At 46.1% G+C, this 16,705-nt stretch overlaps 1 protein-coding gene across 3 annotated transcripts in view; it reads left to right on the top strand.

Annotated features, from left to right (window-relative positions):
- Window positions 1-16,705, top strand: part of LOC149360288 (cytochrome P450 3A14-like) — a 42,864-nt gene that overhangs the window by 2,994 nt on the left and 23,165 nt on the right. For 2 of the 3 annotated variants that reach the window (XM_089572250.1, XM_089572252.1), the window contains exons 2-9: window positions 1,575-1,671; window positions 2,709-2,761; window positions 3,829-3,925; window positions 8,234-8,359; window positions 9,074-9,311; window positions 10,577-10,701; window positions 14,061-14,148; window positions 16,598-16,667. In XM_089572250.1, coding sequence (XP_089428376.1) covers window positions 1,575-1,671; window positions 2,709-2,761; window positions 3,829-3,925; window positions 8,234-8,359; window positions 9,074-9,311; window positions 10,577-10,701; window positions 14,061-14,148; window positions 16,598-16,667 — 894 coding nt within the window. The remainder of the gene's footprint in view (window positions 1-1,574; window positions 1,672-2,708; window positions 2,762-3,828; window positions 3,926-8,233; window positions 8,360-9,073; window positions 9,312-10,576; window positions 10,702-14,060; window positions 14,149-16,597; window positions 16,668-16,705) is intronic. The other variant, XM_089572251.1, reaches the window with a different exon arrangement.

Here is a 16,705-nt window from a genome sequence, read left to right on the forward strand (position 1 = left end):
TCTCAGGTGAAACACCCTGTATATATATATATATATATATATATATATATATATATATATATATATATATATATATATATATATATATATATATATATAGCGAAGTATACGCTTCGTTAAAGCAAACATGTTTATTCGTCTCGACGTTTCGATCGGAAGACCGATCTTCTTCAGGAGTGATTTTACTTTGTTAATGCATCCACTTTTAAAGGGGTGGCTACAGAACAGGTAAGCGGGAAACACAAAGCACATAGTAGAAAAACACATATAAAAAATTATTAGAGGCACTGCGACCCACACACACAAAAAAAAGGAGAGCGTGAGGAACAGGCAGAAAATACAATGTCCAGATGCTGCCTCTGCTTTGTTAAGCACCACAGGCTTGCTTATTGACAGGCGTGTCCAGCTCGGAGGTGCTCGACAGGTGCGTGGCCGTGCAGCAACTTTCGTAGAAAAATGTGGGAACTTTTTTCTTCTCCTGGCCGCCAGGGCAGGAAAAAAATAAAAATCTGAGAGAGAAACTTCGGAAGAAAAAAAAAGTGAAACAGGGAAAAGAAAACCTTTGAAGCAGTGCTTTTTCTTCCCATCTAGCAATAATGCACCCACGCCTGGAAGTATCGGGCGTGAACGTCTTTTTAGCGCACAGTCTCAAATATGTAAAAAATGTAAGCTTACATTGTAAGATTAAAACGGAAAAAATAAAAAAGAAAAAGAAAAAAGAATGTGACGTTCGCGGGACCACAAGGTGAGCAGACCCAGGGGGGGGGGGGGGAAGGCAAGGCACAAATGTGGCATGCAGAAAGGGGTATGACCTCAAACGACAGGGTCAGTGTTGCTGTGTTTAATTTCGTAGGCCTCTGACCTCGGAAGAGAGGTGAGGGTGCCGTAAGTTCATTAATGCCATTTTGCACTGTGTTAAATTTAAAAATAAAATATGATTCTCGTTGCTCGCGCTCACGAGTGTTTTTGAAGCCACTCTGTAGTATTGTTACTCTAAGTTTGTCAAACTCGTGGCCTTTCTCGCGGAGGTCAAACTCGTGGCACTGCAGTCTTCAATTGTTTTCCTCCGCTGGGTCCCTGGGCATTCAGGGATTGACGGAAATGAGCTGGCCTATCAGCTCACCCGTGACAAACTTTTCCAGACACCGTTCATCCCCTGGCCCAGGCCCTCGGAGACTCACCCTTCTCCCTCGAAAAACGTCTTTACCCTCCCCTTCATCCATTACTCACGGTGCCGGAGGCTCGCTTTCTTCGGCACATCGCTATCGATCGGACCCTTCCTGTCCCAACTGCCCCTGTATCTATGCGGACCTGGCCCATCGCCTCTTCTATTGTCCGGCTGCTCAGAAGTCGGGTTCTTACCATCCACCTTCTTTATCCATCACCACCTGGCTCGACTGTCTTGGCGCTGAATGGGAGGAAGAACAGCGATTTCTGGTTGCCCAGGCGGTCGACATGTTCAGCCTGTAAAGTATGGCCGAAGAAAGGTCTTCTACTACTACTACTAATGTCGCGTCCTACTATGTGCACGCACGACATACATTTTTGGTATATTTCCCATCTTTCTCTTCCAGGTGGCGGTGGCGACATTTCTCGTATTTCAGGAAAATTGGGATTCCCGGTCCGAAGCCCAGCCTCATATGGGGAAACATCATGGAGTACCACTCCACGGTGAGAACAGTGCACGAGACTACAGGACGCACGGCGGGCCATGAATTAACGCGCGGAGTATACGTCATGAGCGCTTCCTGTAGGGGCGCCTCTGAAATCCCTCTTGCGGTCGGTTCTGCAAACAGCGGCAGGGTCCGCTGGCCGCGCTGCCCCGCGTTTGTACACGTTTGCCGGCCACGCTGACGGCTTGCCGGAGCCACAGTGGCTCAAGTTAGTGGCTGAGATTTCCCCTTCATGTTTTTCAGTGGGTATTTCTATAGCTACAAAGTACAGTTGATTATAGTTGCTTGGATCTCAAACTTCTGCGCAGCGCAAACACACTGCATGTACTTTGAAGCCCCAAACACTTCAAGCCACACTTGCAATACTAGTTTTCCCCTCGTATAGCACAGCAACTGTGCGTCACGGCGCGCCAGCAATGCATACCCGCATCTTGCGCTCCTGACAGCAATTAATTGTCTTGCCAATAAATTACTACGCCAATGCATAAACCAAATCTTTCAGCCCAGTTCCTGAAGTTTTTGACTTTGGTACTACTCAGCAACTCAGGCTGTGACTTAGTAGAACGTTAAGTTGGGCGAGTTGGTAACCATGAATCAGGCTGTGAGGGACGCCGTAGTGAAGGGCTCCGGAAATTTCGACCACCCGAGATTCTTTAACGTGCACTGACATCGCGCAGTACATGGCCCTCTAGAATTTCGCCTTCATCGAAATTCGGCCGCCGCAGCCGGGATCGAACCCGCGTCTTTCGGGTCAGCAGCCTAGCGCCATAACCTCTGAGCCACCACGGCAGGGTGAAAATTCACATCAGTGCGAATAGTTAATGATGATTTCCGATTCAGTGTCAACCTTGATGCTTAGCAGGTGGTAGAAAATTCTGACATATTTCTGCACGTGAACAGCGTACAAACAACACGGCCTCTGACGAGCTGACTCTATTTGTATCTTCCAAAATCACGCTGTGTTGCTTCAAGGCCAATTTAGGCTTTAATTACGTTTTTTGGTGTAGCTGAAAATATGTTTGTTTCTTTTCGCAGGACATCTACAAGGTCATTGGAGGCTGGATTGAAAAATATGGCGACATGTTTGGGTGAGTCTGCGCTAGCTAGAAGTAATCACCGTTATTTGCTTCTAATTGGTTTGAATATGCCATTTACATATGTGGAGCGAATAATATCGTACACACTGACGCGAAAGTACTGAGATTTAGGTGAATTTGTTATAATGAACAAAAGGGAATGTTCAGAAACGAATAGAAATAGTAAATACATTTTTTTGTCTCTTCATTGTAATTTCATTCGTCCGGAACAGCCCAGGCCAACAATACACCTTCTTCACATGAGTGAACACCTTATAAGCATGTTTTAAATACCAGCGCCAGAGAGAGGGGAAGTCCACAAATCGTGTGGTGCGGAAAAAAATGACCTCCTTGTCTCGATTTTACCTAGTTCCCTAGGGTGATCATTTTTTTGCGCTTGGGCCGAATACGTCGGAGAAGTCAAGTGAGGAGGATGCAGTCTCACTGCTTAAGCTCCTTTCGGCTTCCTCCTTTCGCAAGGAACCAACCGGGTCATGCTTCTTGCTCAAGCCTCACGCCGTGATGATGGTAAACGAAAACGCGCTGGCTCCACTTCTGCTTCACGCAGTGTCTAAGTGTCCTGCCAGCTTTAGCCTTTGAGCACACATCATGACGATCGAAAACCCGGTACAAGCTGCGAACAGCTGCGAACAGCGCAAGATGATATATGGTGTGAGCTTTGCTGGCTGAAGAGTGTATGAGGATTGTCGCGTTGAAAACCGACACCAGAGGATGTGAAAGTGTAGGGTATCGAAAGCCTGTATCCGCCAAGATAAAACAAAATAAGTCTTCGTTTCAATACGCAACTATCAATTTTATTCTTCCATTACGAGGGCTTTCTAACTAAAGAAGAGTAAGGGCGTTGTTACGAAAATTTCATCTTTCGCGCATTAGCAGCTGTCTGAAAAGAAAGTTACTCCTTGCGGCAGACAGCGGAGTCAATAGCTCTCAAGAGTTCAGTGACCACTGTCATAAGGAAGCCTTGCGAAAAGTTGTCCAAGAAGAGTGCAACTATTTCTTGATGTATTAGCATCTTCAACCTAATTCAGCCGTTCATGCCATTTCCTGCCGCCGCACAGGTTTTACAATGGTGATGTGCCATTCGTCGTGACCATGGACCTGAACCTAATAGAGAAGGTCTGCGTACGTGACTTCAAGAACTTCACTAATCGAGGGGTGAGTGCGCCACAATTAGCACACCAGATGTACTTGCCGGCCATTGGATGCTCCTTCTGCCGTAAGGGTGACAACACCAATGTCGGACGGCATGCCTGCCTTTGATCCTCAAGACTGTAACCTCCAAAGTATTGTACCCGCCTTAAAGGCTTGGTTAACGCAATGCTTTTTTTAAGAGCTTACTAAAAGGTAAAAAGGTATGGCAGCGAACACTGAAAGACAGCGATTCAAGGGTAGCACTGGATGTAGCGAAGCTCAGTTGACAAACAACTAAGGGATGAACGTGTAAAGCAGCGGGATTTCCACTTGTTTACAATTAAGGTGATAAAAGCTATTCAATAATAATTGCAAGCTGCTGTAGTCAACCTGAAATCGCCGGACTGGTGGGCGTCCAGCGCAGTAGTGTTTTTGCGTGATACATTTCTATTTATCAAATATTTATTTCGAACCCTACTGCAAACGCGCTGTTGAAGGCTTTAAAATGTTACCGCCTATGGCGCTTTTTTTGAAAGGCCCCCTTACTACGGCTTCGTATCCTGGGCGCTTTAATTAAAGCACGATTGGCACGCGAAGTGTGTAAAGCATTAGGCAGACACATTCCATCAAAATGGAATGGAGTAAGAGTAGTGCTAATGGGGCGCTCAGGAAGACCCAAAATTGAAGACATATTCGAAGGGTGCCACATTAGCCGCAGAGGTGCATGTTCGCTACCTACTGCTTTCATGTGCAGAAAAAAACACCTTTGAAACCCAAATTTTGCAGGAAGTGCGACTTACGAGTACAAGTCAGGAAGACTTTTCCCAAGTGCCTGACCGACATAATAAAGAACACGAGCCCGCTCAGGTTCCTGTATGAAAATTGCCTACACAACTTTTTATTGCAAACATCCCGCCAAAATAATGCCGTATGAAATGTTCAAACTAAAAAAATTAAAAAGCATGAGGTTTAGGATGATCTCACCTTCCCGTAATGTGATCGACATAGCCATGTCAGGGCTCTCTGAAAGACTAGACCATATCGAAGGCATCGAAGGCCACATACGCTGAAGATATCAATGTGTGGTCTAATGAGGTGTCCCTCGGCGAAAAAAAACGACCCACTACAAGAAGCCATGATTAGAATGTACGCCAGGGAATAAGGTCTCTCCTACTAACCAGAAAATACCTAAATTATACGCATCCACTCGCGTACATACGACAATAACAGCCGACTCATCATTCATCTTGAGCGATAGGAGATTTCTGAAGTGGCAACAGTAAGGATCCAGGGAATGGAGATATAATCCAACAACAGAGTGGACCACACGCTCAGTCTCCTCTCCAACTCTCCAGAGGAAGTGACTCGGATGATCACACACGCAGCCAACAAAAGACGAGGATTCAAGGAGGAGGGCATGGTCAGATTGATAGGAGCTATAGAGCCACATACAGGCTACCGTACCAAATTCTTACGTCACAAGAAGTCGAGCAGGTAGAGACTGTGCACAACGGTCATAAGATGGCACTAGGTCTATCTCTGAGAGCATGTACGCGTACTTTAACAAACCGCGGCGTCTCATCGCTCAGAAAGAACGACTTTTACATACGACCACATAAAGAGCCTTACACAGACTAGGCTGCTCTGATAGATATAAGAAGATTCAAGAGACGGTTCATGTTTCGGATGACATCACACAACCCTTTCCATATCTAAGAAAATGCACCGACTGTTGCACCGAGACACAAGGTCTCAGGCAAGAAAGCGCATCGCTGGCAAGAAAGGATACGTCTTCGTAGACGCAGCCAGCTACCCAAGACACAGAGCCATTGTGTCAGCGCCAATAGACTACGCTCACAATAGCCGGACAGTGTCACCGTAAAGGATTGCGCCTCTCCTGAAGAAGACGAGGCTGCAATTGCTCTCCCAGTTGCCGGAGTCAAAAGAACAGAAGATTCCTCGTGATCACCTCGGACTTGCAGATGGCGTGTCGGGACTTCCTGAAAGGCAGAACTGCCGAGAAAGCGGCCCGTTCTTATACAAGGTCGCCAAACGAAGTAAAATGTTTCATCATATGAAGACTGGGCACGCCGGCCTGTCCAGGAACCATGCTGCGGACGCCATCGCTCGAGGATATGCTAACCGAGTGACGGCTGATGCATTGAGACTGGAGCCAGCTATTCAGACGTGCGGCGATATACCGGGGCACCTTTGAGGACTAAGGAGGGTCTGTCCTCCATCCCATAGCGTACTAACTAAAGAGCATTCTGTAAGTTGGAGACAGCTCGAAATAAACCCATATCCACGCTTAGTTATCCTAAATAACGTACACCCCACTATACACAAAACCCGCATGCACATGGTGCAGAGACATCCGCCCGCGCTATATCTCACCACGTGGGCATGGAAGCACAACTGAGCAGTTCCAGACGTATATAATGCATTGCCGGAGCAGTTGGAGGTAGCTACTACCCATTCCCAGTTGGCAGGAGGCAGTTCCCAGCCGGAACCCGGAGATCATCTTTCACTGGTCGAACGGGCACAAGCTATCGTAGCGACCGTAGGAGTCCTAGACTAGGGAATCCACTCATAAAGACTCTTATGTCTCTAGGAGCAGTGAAGAAACGTTTTGTCTCTTTTTCTTCAAGAGAGTGGAGTGTGACCAGGCATAACAAGGGAGGATAGCGAGGCATACAATTTATAATATTGACAGGTTTTAACGTGGCTAAACCGAGTAGACACACTAAAAGGACGTGTTGAGCCTGGTTTTGCTCATGGGTATGCTGTGCTGGACCGTCCGCACGCCTGATGACGATATTAGATTCATGTTAAGCTCTGATCGAGGTTGAGCTTTTCTTATCTGCTCGCACCCCAGATGGGAGTTGATGAAGATGACGATTTGCTATGCACAGCTCGCGAGCTTTGCAGTTGAAAAAGCGGCGTGTTCTGCTGCGACGATAGCGTATGCTCTGGTACAGTGGCCAAGGAAGCTGGTCGGTTCGTGGCGCCGTTGTGTCGGACTCCGTTCATAGCAATATTCATTTTGTTTCTTCACGGGCTGTTTCTATGCTAGGTTTGGCCAAGATGACCCTCACGGTCAACTTCTCTTTACCCTAGTGCCCACGTGCAGTAACCAGTGAAGCTGCTCTGTTTGCGTCAAGATGACCCTCCTAGACTAGGGAATCCACTCATAAAGACTCTTATGTCTCTAGGAGCAGTGAAGAAACGTTTTGTCTCTTTTTCTTCAAGAGAGTGGAGTGTGACCAGGCATAACAAGGCTCTGTTTGCGTCGCCGCAGGTTCGGAACCCTGTCGCGGAGATAACTTATTTATTTCTGCACGGGCTGTTGGTGCGCCAGGTTTCGCCGAGATCACCTTCTAGGTCAAGCTTTACGCAAACTTTATCAGCCGGTTAGACCTCGTGAAGTAGCGCTTCCGCATAAAGGCTGGCTCAACGGGCAGCAGCGACAGAAACTTTCCGCGCTTCGACATGAATAGTTGGACAGGGTTTTTTTATGAGCTGATGATGCCACTATTGTAGCCCATTATGACCGAAGAAGTGCAAAGGGTGGCATGATTTCTCAGTGGTCATCGTGTACCCCTAGATGACTAAGGTCTCCGTCCTGGCGTCTTAATAGCTTGTAACCGTAATCTCTGGCATAGACATGCTAACCTACCGGAGCGTTTTCAAAGCGGGAAGGAAGTGGCCGTTGTCGGGAATTGATCATTGCTGCCAGCGCCAGCTTTATATAAGAAGAGGAACAAAGTATTTAATAGGCTAGACTTCAACAAGGGGAGGAAAATAATTTTCACTATTTTTCCGAAGGATTTCACAAGGTAATGGGCTTGAAGTATCTCTTGAAACTAACTCTTGAAGCAGGTAGCAAACGTTGACGATGATTTTATGACTACGATTTGCGTTTTTTAATGGTGAAAGGAGAGGTGATGTCAAAGAACGCTATGAAAAATAGTATTTAGGATCACTCAACTAGGAGCCAGGGATTGATTTTCTAAAGATTTCAGCTAAAAAAGCTGAACGAAGTGCCACAGAATAGTTTGTACCCATTGTGAACAGGTGAGTACATGGCGCAACTGGGCCCGGAACCTCGCATCTCCGGCGTACCAGGCGGCTCCTCACACGAATAAGCCACCGCTGTGGTCAAGCAGCCAATGTGACCGGGCAAAAATTATCGGCTACATTTTCAATAAGTACATTTTCAACAAACACATGATTAAGAAAAAGCTTCGATTTCGCTTGAGAACTTCTCAGGTTTCCTCTTTCAGCGATTTCTTGCTCAATTATTTACACCACACACTTTTATTCACTCCTTAGCTGACGATGATGCTGGACAAGCTGCACCCGATCGTAGGCCAGTCGATCATCCATGTCGGCGGTTCCCGCTGGAAGAACATCCGGAATTCAGTGGCCTCAGGCTTCAGCGCCACGAAATTGAAGCTGGTAAGAGTAAGTGCGCAGGTGAGCACCGTGAGCACGTGAGCACCGCAGGTTTACGTTACATGCATTTGGCAGGTAGTCATTGTCAACGTCAGCTCACTTCGCCGACTAAACTAACAAACAGGCTTTTGCTTAAATAGAGACCTGTACTTCGTACAGATTGTATAGGTTTGCCAGAAGCTCTACAAGATGCTTTCGCCATACCGAGTTCAGCTTCAAGAAACAGCTCGCGCGAGGCAGAAATAGGAATTCAATCTGCTGGTTCCGTTTTCCGCGACAGTCATTATTTGGACCATTAACATGTCCTTTCCCTTCGACACACAATCTTTGCGAAACGTTTAGAGCCCATGGAGCTTCCTTCTGGGCCAGGAGGTTTGACTGCTATTGCATTTACAGCGTCGTCAACCTTTCCAAAACAAGAGAAGCCCTCCCCGCTACGAAGCTTACGACATTTAAATGTTCTAGAAGGCCCCACCGTTCGTCTTAGGGCTGAACACTTCGAGTGATACAGTTTGCACAAAAACTGTACATTCGGTTTCCGCACTTCTAGAGCTATTGAGGTTCATCACACCGGATGTAGTGCGACTGGAATGAACGTATCTGAAGGGACGAAAGTAATGTCATAATGTAAAAGCTGCAGCTACATAAACTCTGCATTGTTGGTTTCTTGGTCTTACCCTTCGTTCTCAGTGCGCTCTAATGTTATTGAAATTGCAGTTGATGCCGCTAATCGAACAAGATGTCCAAATACTGCTAGAGGTCCTCGAGGACCACGCCACATCGGGCGTCGAAGTGGACATGCTGAAGAAGTTCGAGCAGCTCTCGATGGACTTTATGGCTCGCGGGTCTTTCGGCATCGACGAGAGGTTCCAGGGCAGGCCTGACCACCCGTTCGCAGCCATCGCCAGGTCCGCTTGCAGCAAGCTCATGGCTGGCCGTCTGCACATGATTGCCCGTGAGTAAGCGTTTTGTCGTAATTTATAGATTTGCTAAAAAAGAGGTGGTCTCAGTCATTGCTCTCACGCGCAGATATAGTTGTTGCCGATGAGTGTAACACCTCACCACAAGAGAGTTCGGGGTGTTATAGCGTCGAGGAAATAAAACTCGCGCCCACGCACAACGAACGCTGTAACCACCCAACGCTCTATCCTTTGTGAAGGACGGCATTGAAGCAGTGCGGCTTCGCGCTTGAAGCATTTTAACAGCATGTCCAGCAGCCTTGGGAACTTCGGGAACGCTTGGGAGCGCTTTTAGGGAAGAGGCTGTGTTTTGAAGTTAGCGGCAATAAATAAGTTTCCGGCAATTAATTATTTCTGAAGAAGGCGAAATTTTATTATCTCATGTCAGCATGGGTGAAAAGCTTCAAAGCATTCAGCAGAAAAGTTTGTAAAAAACATTCTTTCGCGAACCCTATTTCTTGGCGAAGAAGAAAAAAAACTGCAAAAGACGTTTAAGCTTCGCCGTAAGGCAACTCAACCCTTTTCATTAGCCTCGACGTCTCTGCCCCTTAGGTGAGTATAGGTAAGGTAGAGGGTTGTGTGCTTTTCTGTTGAGGTATACTGGTAAATTGCTATTCATGATCTGAGAGAACCTCCTATATGCGCTCCACCGCATTGTTATTTTTCTAGTCGTTTCCCTCTCATGACTTGGATCAGCGATCACTACCTGCCATGAGTAGACGTATTCCAGCACCTCGCTACCGACTGTGAAGTGCTGTTCCCTTGCGAGACTGTTGGACATTAATTCTGTTTTCTGCATGCTAATTTTCGACCTACTTTTTTGGTGAACCTCCCTTATCTTTTATTTGTCTACTTGTTCTCCATCAGTTGGCTGTTGTGGCAGTGATAGTTTTTCTTTTTTGCCTAAGAACACACATGAGTAGGGGATGACAACGAGAGTTTGGAGGTCTGTTCAACTTGCCGTACTGTTTTTCAGCTTAAGATGGCCTGCAGGTCCGCTAGCTCAGTGAGCGAGTTGGGTACCCCGTAGACGGCAGGAATCTAGGCCTGGCGAAGACTAAGCTTAACCACGAAAAGTCTCCTTTGTTTCAGACTGCCGATCATATTCTTTTTTTTGTTTACGATATGTACACATTTTGTAAGAAAGGAAATAAGGCTGGCAGTACTTAAAAACTTAAGATTCCTGTAATTTAGTCCTACGGCGCAGTACTTGAACGCTTGAACATTGTGTGGCCTCCCTTTCCGACTCCTTTTCTATTAGAGTGCACCACCTGTTTTGGACTGCTTATGAAGCCGCTGAGCTGGTTTTCACTTATTATGGCGGACGTTGACATGATGGGGAGGCAGGTGGCAAAGGTTATTGAGATCAGGAAGAGGGACCCTTCGGTGAGTGTATTTTTGTTGTGGCTACGTGCGAGTACGGTATTTAAATGGTATATGATTGTTTAATAAATCAACTTGGTTTCGCGCCCCGAAGAAGGGAGCAGGGTTTAAATAAAGCTCCAAGCATGGACTACGAGCTGTCAATGAATAGGCTGTAAAAAAGGGCGAGGAAAACAAAAGAAGATTTAGCCTCTTAAAATGGTAGGCGGAGATCAGAGCAGCGTAAGAAAGAAGACTTCTCTGGCTTGCCTCTGCAATTAACGGCTCTGAATAACGAAGGGATGCAGCAAGCCGCCACTCACCCCACAAAAAAAAAAGGAAAGACGGGGTTCAGTGCTAAGACTTACTTTCTTAAATCTTTTTTGAAGCGAAAAGCTTCACTAGGCTCGTCAACACCGCGCTTCGCGTGGGCCACCCCTGTGCGCCGCCGTGGCGCGCCCTTTCCCTCCTATCCACCCCCTCCGTTCTGCCGCGCGGTCTCCGCCGCAGTCCCAAGAGAAGGTTCTTTCGCAAGGCGCTGCGATAACGCGTGAGCGGGCGGCGGCGGCGGCCGTAAAAGAGGTGCAGACATTCGCCATGGAAGGAAGAAAAGAAGACCCAGAAGTGATAGCGACGGAGTTGACTCAAAATCTACACCGCTATCGTGGTGCTCCCAGTGCCTTGTGCGCGAACTGCGACAGCCATGACGTCAAACAAAGCATAAATGCAGCTTTTCGCTTGTATATCCAGGCTTAACCAGAGCTAAGCCACTGCAATTTTTTTTTTCTGGTCGTTCGCTCTGAGGCTTTATATCTGTATCGCCGAACTGAAATGACCCAGCTGGTGAGAATGTTTTCCCAAAATTTGTAGCGATGAAAGTCATGCCGGTTTCTATGCCGAAGTCTTGCTCACAAAAGCCTGTTTTTCGAGCGCTATAAGGAACCACCTCTTTATGAAACATGTCGGCGCAATGCTGTTCCTGGCCATAGTGACCACACTTTTGTCCTTGGCCTTCAATAAAAGCACGTAAGCTACATTGCTGAAGCAAGAACCAATTTTTCCTGGCTGCTTCTAATCCTAATCACGTTTTCCTAATCACGATTTGTTGAACGGTTCCTGTAGCCCGAAATAGAGCCTCCCGTACTACCACTGCACAAAATGCGAAACGCAACAAGCGGACGCAGTCCTGAGAAAGCCCTCAAGAGGGCGCTTCACCTACCACAATCAACATCAACCAACAAACTACTGGCTCTGGGGCTACACAACAGTCTCGAAGAACTCCAAGAAGCGCAAATAATGGCACAGATCCAAAGGCTAAATCTGTCGCCAACGGGCAGAAGACTCCTGAGCAAATACGGCGGTAAAGCTACAATAAAGCAGACACAAAGAATGTATACGATACCAGTCGAATACAGAAACACCATCAAAGTAGTACCGTTACGCAGGAATATGGACCCGAACCTACACATGTTGCGAAGGGAAGCAAGAGCAGAGTATGTTCAAAGAACACTGGCAACTAGAAACCACACTCTGTACGTAGACGCCGCCACATAAACCGAGGACAGAAACCACAAGAAAAGCAACGTGGCAACGATGATCAACTCGGACCTAAAACAAGTCACCAGCGCATTAATTCGGAACTGTACGGTAGTCGAGGTCGAAGAGGCCGCCGTGGCTCTAGCGGCAGCGGAGGGCTACCGATCCAACAGGTCCTTAAGCATACTCACAGACTCGCAAGCTGCATGCCGAAACTACCTAAAAAGCAGTCAGCCACAGCGCGCTCCGCATTCTCCGCTCAAGTGGCAAAAGCGAAAACAACCAGGCCAAACAGACGATAGTTTGGGTGCCGGGACATACCGGCATTACGGGAACGCAACAAACCGAGCATTCAACAATTCCGACCCCGCTGAGGAACCCGAGCCGGTAGACCAAAGCTGTACAGAGATGCTAAACTACTGCAGAGGGATCAGACCAAAATAGCCGCCCCCACACAAACAACTAAATAGAGAAGACGCCGTAGCAGGGCGACAGCTACAAGCGGAAACATTCTCGTGCCTAAACATGCTAAGTAAAATCTACCCCTCGCAGTACGAGAGCGAGTGCCCGTGGTGTGGAGACAAAACAACCCTATACCATACCACATAGGCTTGCCAGAAAATAGACGAGCTAGCCATAATAGAAAACCAGAGTGCGGAACAGTGGGAGAGGATGCTATCCAGCGACATCCTGAAAGTCCAACAAGGACTAGTAAGGCGTGCACGCAGGGCTACCCTCAGCGGAGCCCTGGACTAGGGGAACAGATCCTGAAGAGAAGATGGAAAACTCCATCTGAAGCAGCAAAATCAACTATAAAATAGAGCAAATAAACGTTTTCCACCACCACCTCCCAGCGGAGCGTTACAAGAATGTCTTCAGTGGCAAAAAAATTGCCAAAAAATACGAAATGGTCAGTAAGCGTTGAAATCACCCCAGGCAACGTGAGGACAACACGCGCTACCATAAGTTTCTTTTCCGAACTCAAGGACAGAGCAGACAGACAGTTACTCTTTACAGTACAGTAACTATTACAGTAAGTGTAACTGTTTGCTCTGCAGAACATCAGTTCTTGTAACCAAAATTTCATTATAACCTATTAATATCACACCCTCACCATGTTCAGGACAGCTAGCGACAAATGCAGCTGTCCCTGGGTCTCGCTGAGCAGAAGATTGTTTTTCCCCGGAAAATGCAAGAAACCACAAGACCTATGACCTGGAATAGATAGATGCCGTTGTGCAAACAGGAAGACCCAGCGTACTATAGAAAGTACAGCAGCATATAACTTACCATAGCGCAAAAAAAAATCCAAAGGCGCCGGACATTCAAAGAATCGATTGTTTACTTTCGTCTTTCGTGGTGCTCTATACTTGAAACTACGATAATATGCACATTAATGCGGCCGCGAGGAAGTTATATACCAACGACTACCGGTGCAATTCGTGGGAAACAAACATCCTGAACGCTCCCAAAGGAAAGGTGACAGAGCAGAGCAAACGTGCCTTCTTAGTTAAGGGGCATCGTCCGATTCCCTAAAAATATGACCTACTTGAAAAGAAAAATTCAATCTGTGGAATCGAAATCATAAAAAAATTAAGTGTACTTTTAAAGGTACGCTGGGCGCTAATGGGTTTAATATCCTGTGGCACCTTAGTGTTTTTCTAATCCTTGGTGATTACTGCAGAGTGCAAGAAATGTTTCGATATCCGCTAAGACCCTGAAGTTGTCACCAGAGAACATCTGCGTCAGCAAAAATATTGCATGCATTTTATAATTCCAAAAAGCTTCATTAATTTCTCACTTTGATTCCTGCCATATGTGTTCGCCTGTTCGCGTTTTCTTTGCAGTCCCGAAAGCCGGACATTCTTCAAAACCTTCTAGATGCAGAATACTTTGAACGCAAAAAAAGCAGTGAGGATGGCCGAGGGGCATGTGGTGAGATTTGTGTCTTTGATGTTCTTATGCTAACAATCTGTTTGCAAATTTATGTGCACTTAGAACAAGGGCTGTAGAGGGCCTTGCTACCACTCCAACATCCACCTCTATCTGAGCACTTCTCTTTGGGAAACTGTAACTCCCATGTTGACGCCAAGCATGTAAACTCTTTCATGCTTCTTGAGCTCTAACTCTTGTTACATCATGAAAGGCTTCCGCTCCATGCTGCGAGATAGAATGTCATATCGAACAAATTTTTAAATAAACCGTCATCAAACATTTCCACATGGACAGCCAGGTGTTGTTAGCGTAACATCTCCTGAAGAAAGTTGTGTCATTGTTTAAGTTTAAAATATGTACTACACCCTTCACCAGACCGGCTGGCCTATTCGCGTAGTATAATAGGCAATGAATAGTATACAGTATCAGCACAACTCTCGCTTTTAGCTGCTGCTTGCACTCTGCACCTGTTAGGATTCTCGTTTTCTGGAGCCTGGAGTAGGACACTGGAACGCGGCAAGTACCCTCTTGAACAGGCCAGCTTCAAATTTGGCACTGATCCAAGCGCCGCGCTTGGAAAAGGCAAAAATAACGACAAAACACTCCCAGGCAAAAGATGAACCTTAAGGTCTGATTGGATAAGTAAGTAGAGGAACGCCCCTTGCTTTACTTGTTCGTCTATCGGCCGAAATGCAGTGTAACAAGGAAGAGTGATGCAAACAACAAGAGGTGAATAGACCTAAATGAGCAAGAGGAGACTAACATATTAACTGACGGCACTTCTTGTATCAACATTAGATGGGTTCCGATTTTGCTCAGAGTTGCAAGCGACTTATTCACAAGGGCTAGTGAGCGGAAAGGTATTCGATGAAGTTGACTTCCAAGCTGTTGGCGAAGATGATGAATACACATCTTGCACAGAAGCGTTATCTCGTTTATTTGATGTAAAAGAAAACTTAATCAAAGATTTTGAAGCGCGATTTCAATAAACAAATGGGAAAAATGCAGCCATACATAAGAATTGCTACTGTGAACAGAAGCCGAACGTCCCCAGCTTTTGTCGAACAAAGCGCACCCTATACGAAAGGTTGTGTGTAATATCACTTTAGACCCACTGAGTTTTGAATCATTCTTCATTAGATTGATTTTCGTGGGTATCAAGGAATTGCAGAACAACTGGACGAACTCGACCGTTGCGCCTTTTGCCTGTCATGTGGAAATGTTCAATTTGAGGGCATTCGATACTCACATATTTGTGAACGCACTTGTTACATACACTGTAAGATTCCACTATAGCAATCAATGTAGCTGAAGATCTTCCCCTGGCAATCGCGTTTTTTCGCTATTGATAGTTGGTATCGTGAAAAACTTTCCTCTCTAGTTTTCTAAGGCAGTTTTAACTACACGATGCGAGCAATTGACCAAATTATAAAAAAAAAAACATTTGCGGCGCATAAGAAGTATCAGCTGTTATTTCATTATTTCTATACCAGTGCCTTAGAAGATTGCATAGTTGCCACAGAATTAAAATTGGTGTCGAGGGAACCTGGACTTGTATATGAGCAGCTTTCATTTTGTGATGCTAATATGAAGCATTCTGAAATCCACAACATTGCATCGTTGTTTCATAATCGTTGCGTCGATAGTATCACACACGATTGCTCTCGTACTTCGTAGGTAACCAAGTAGTGGTTTCTGAAACAATTGTTTGCAGCCACTGCGGTGGCTTAGTGGTTATGGCGCTCGTCTGCTGACCCGAAAGACGCGGGTTCGATCCCGGCCTCGGCGGACGAATTTCGATGGACGCAAAATACTGGAGGTCCGTGTATTGCGCGGTGTCAATGCGTGTTAAAGAACCCCAGGTGCTGGAAATTTCGGGAACTCTTCACTATCGCGTACTCGTTGCATGATTTGCTTCATGACGTTAAATCCGCATAAATCATTTCTTTTGTCAACGAGTTGCACCTCGTTTTCGGGATAGAAACTGCCGTATTACAACTTTCAAGGTAATCGCAGATCTTACACTTTGAAAAAAATGTACGAAACTTTTAAAAGAACGGTTTTCATTCTTAGCAAAAGTCGCGTCAGAAATAAGTGGGAGCCTGGCTTATTTAGGTTAATATTTTGAATTACGCTTATCAGAGAAAGACTGTCTTTTATAACGAAGCAGCTCCTTAGCAAGGCAGAATACACAACTTCGCTTTGCTTTTCTTTAGGAAGAATCATTCTGGTAAGCCTTGGGAAACAATGCTCAAGTAATATATAGATATATTAGTTTGGCCAGGCACAAATATCTTTGGCCGAGTCCTCAATGCTGTATTATTTTCCATCGAAGATTCATCTACTTTTGGCACCTTCTTTCATTCTGACCGTTCAGACATTGGACCGAGCGATCTTTCCGAATCGTGTTATGTTAGCGTGGTTTACAGGTATTGTTTCTTTATACTAGGAGTGGGGAACTCCAGGCCACTCAGCATTGAAGAAGTGAAGACCAGCGCTGCTACACTCTTCGTTGCCGGGTAAGAATTAAGACGGACACACAAACCCATGCACACGG

Source organism: Amblyomma mixtum, chromosome 2 (genome assembly GCF_055824585.1).
Source record: "Amblyomma mixtum isolate Tamu chromosome 2, ASM5582458v1, whole genome shotgun sequence".
Lineage (NCBI taxonomy): Eukaryota > Metazoa > Arthropoda > Arachnida > Ixodida > Ixodidae > Amblyomma > Amblyomma mixtum.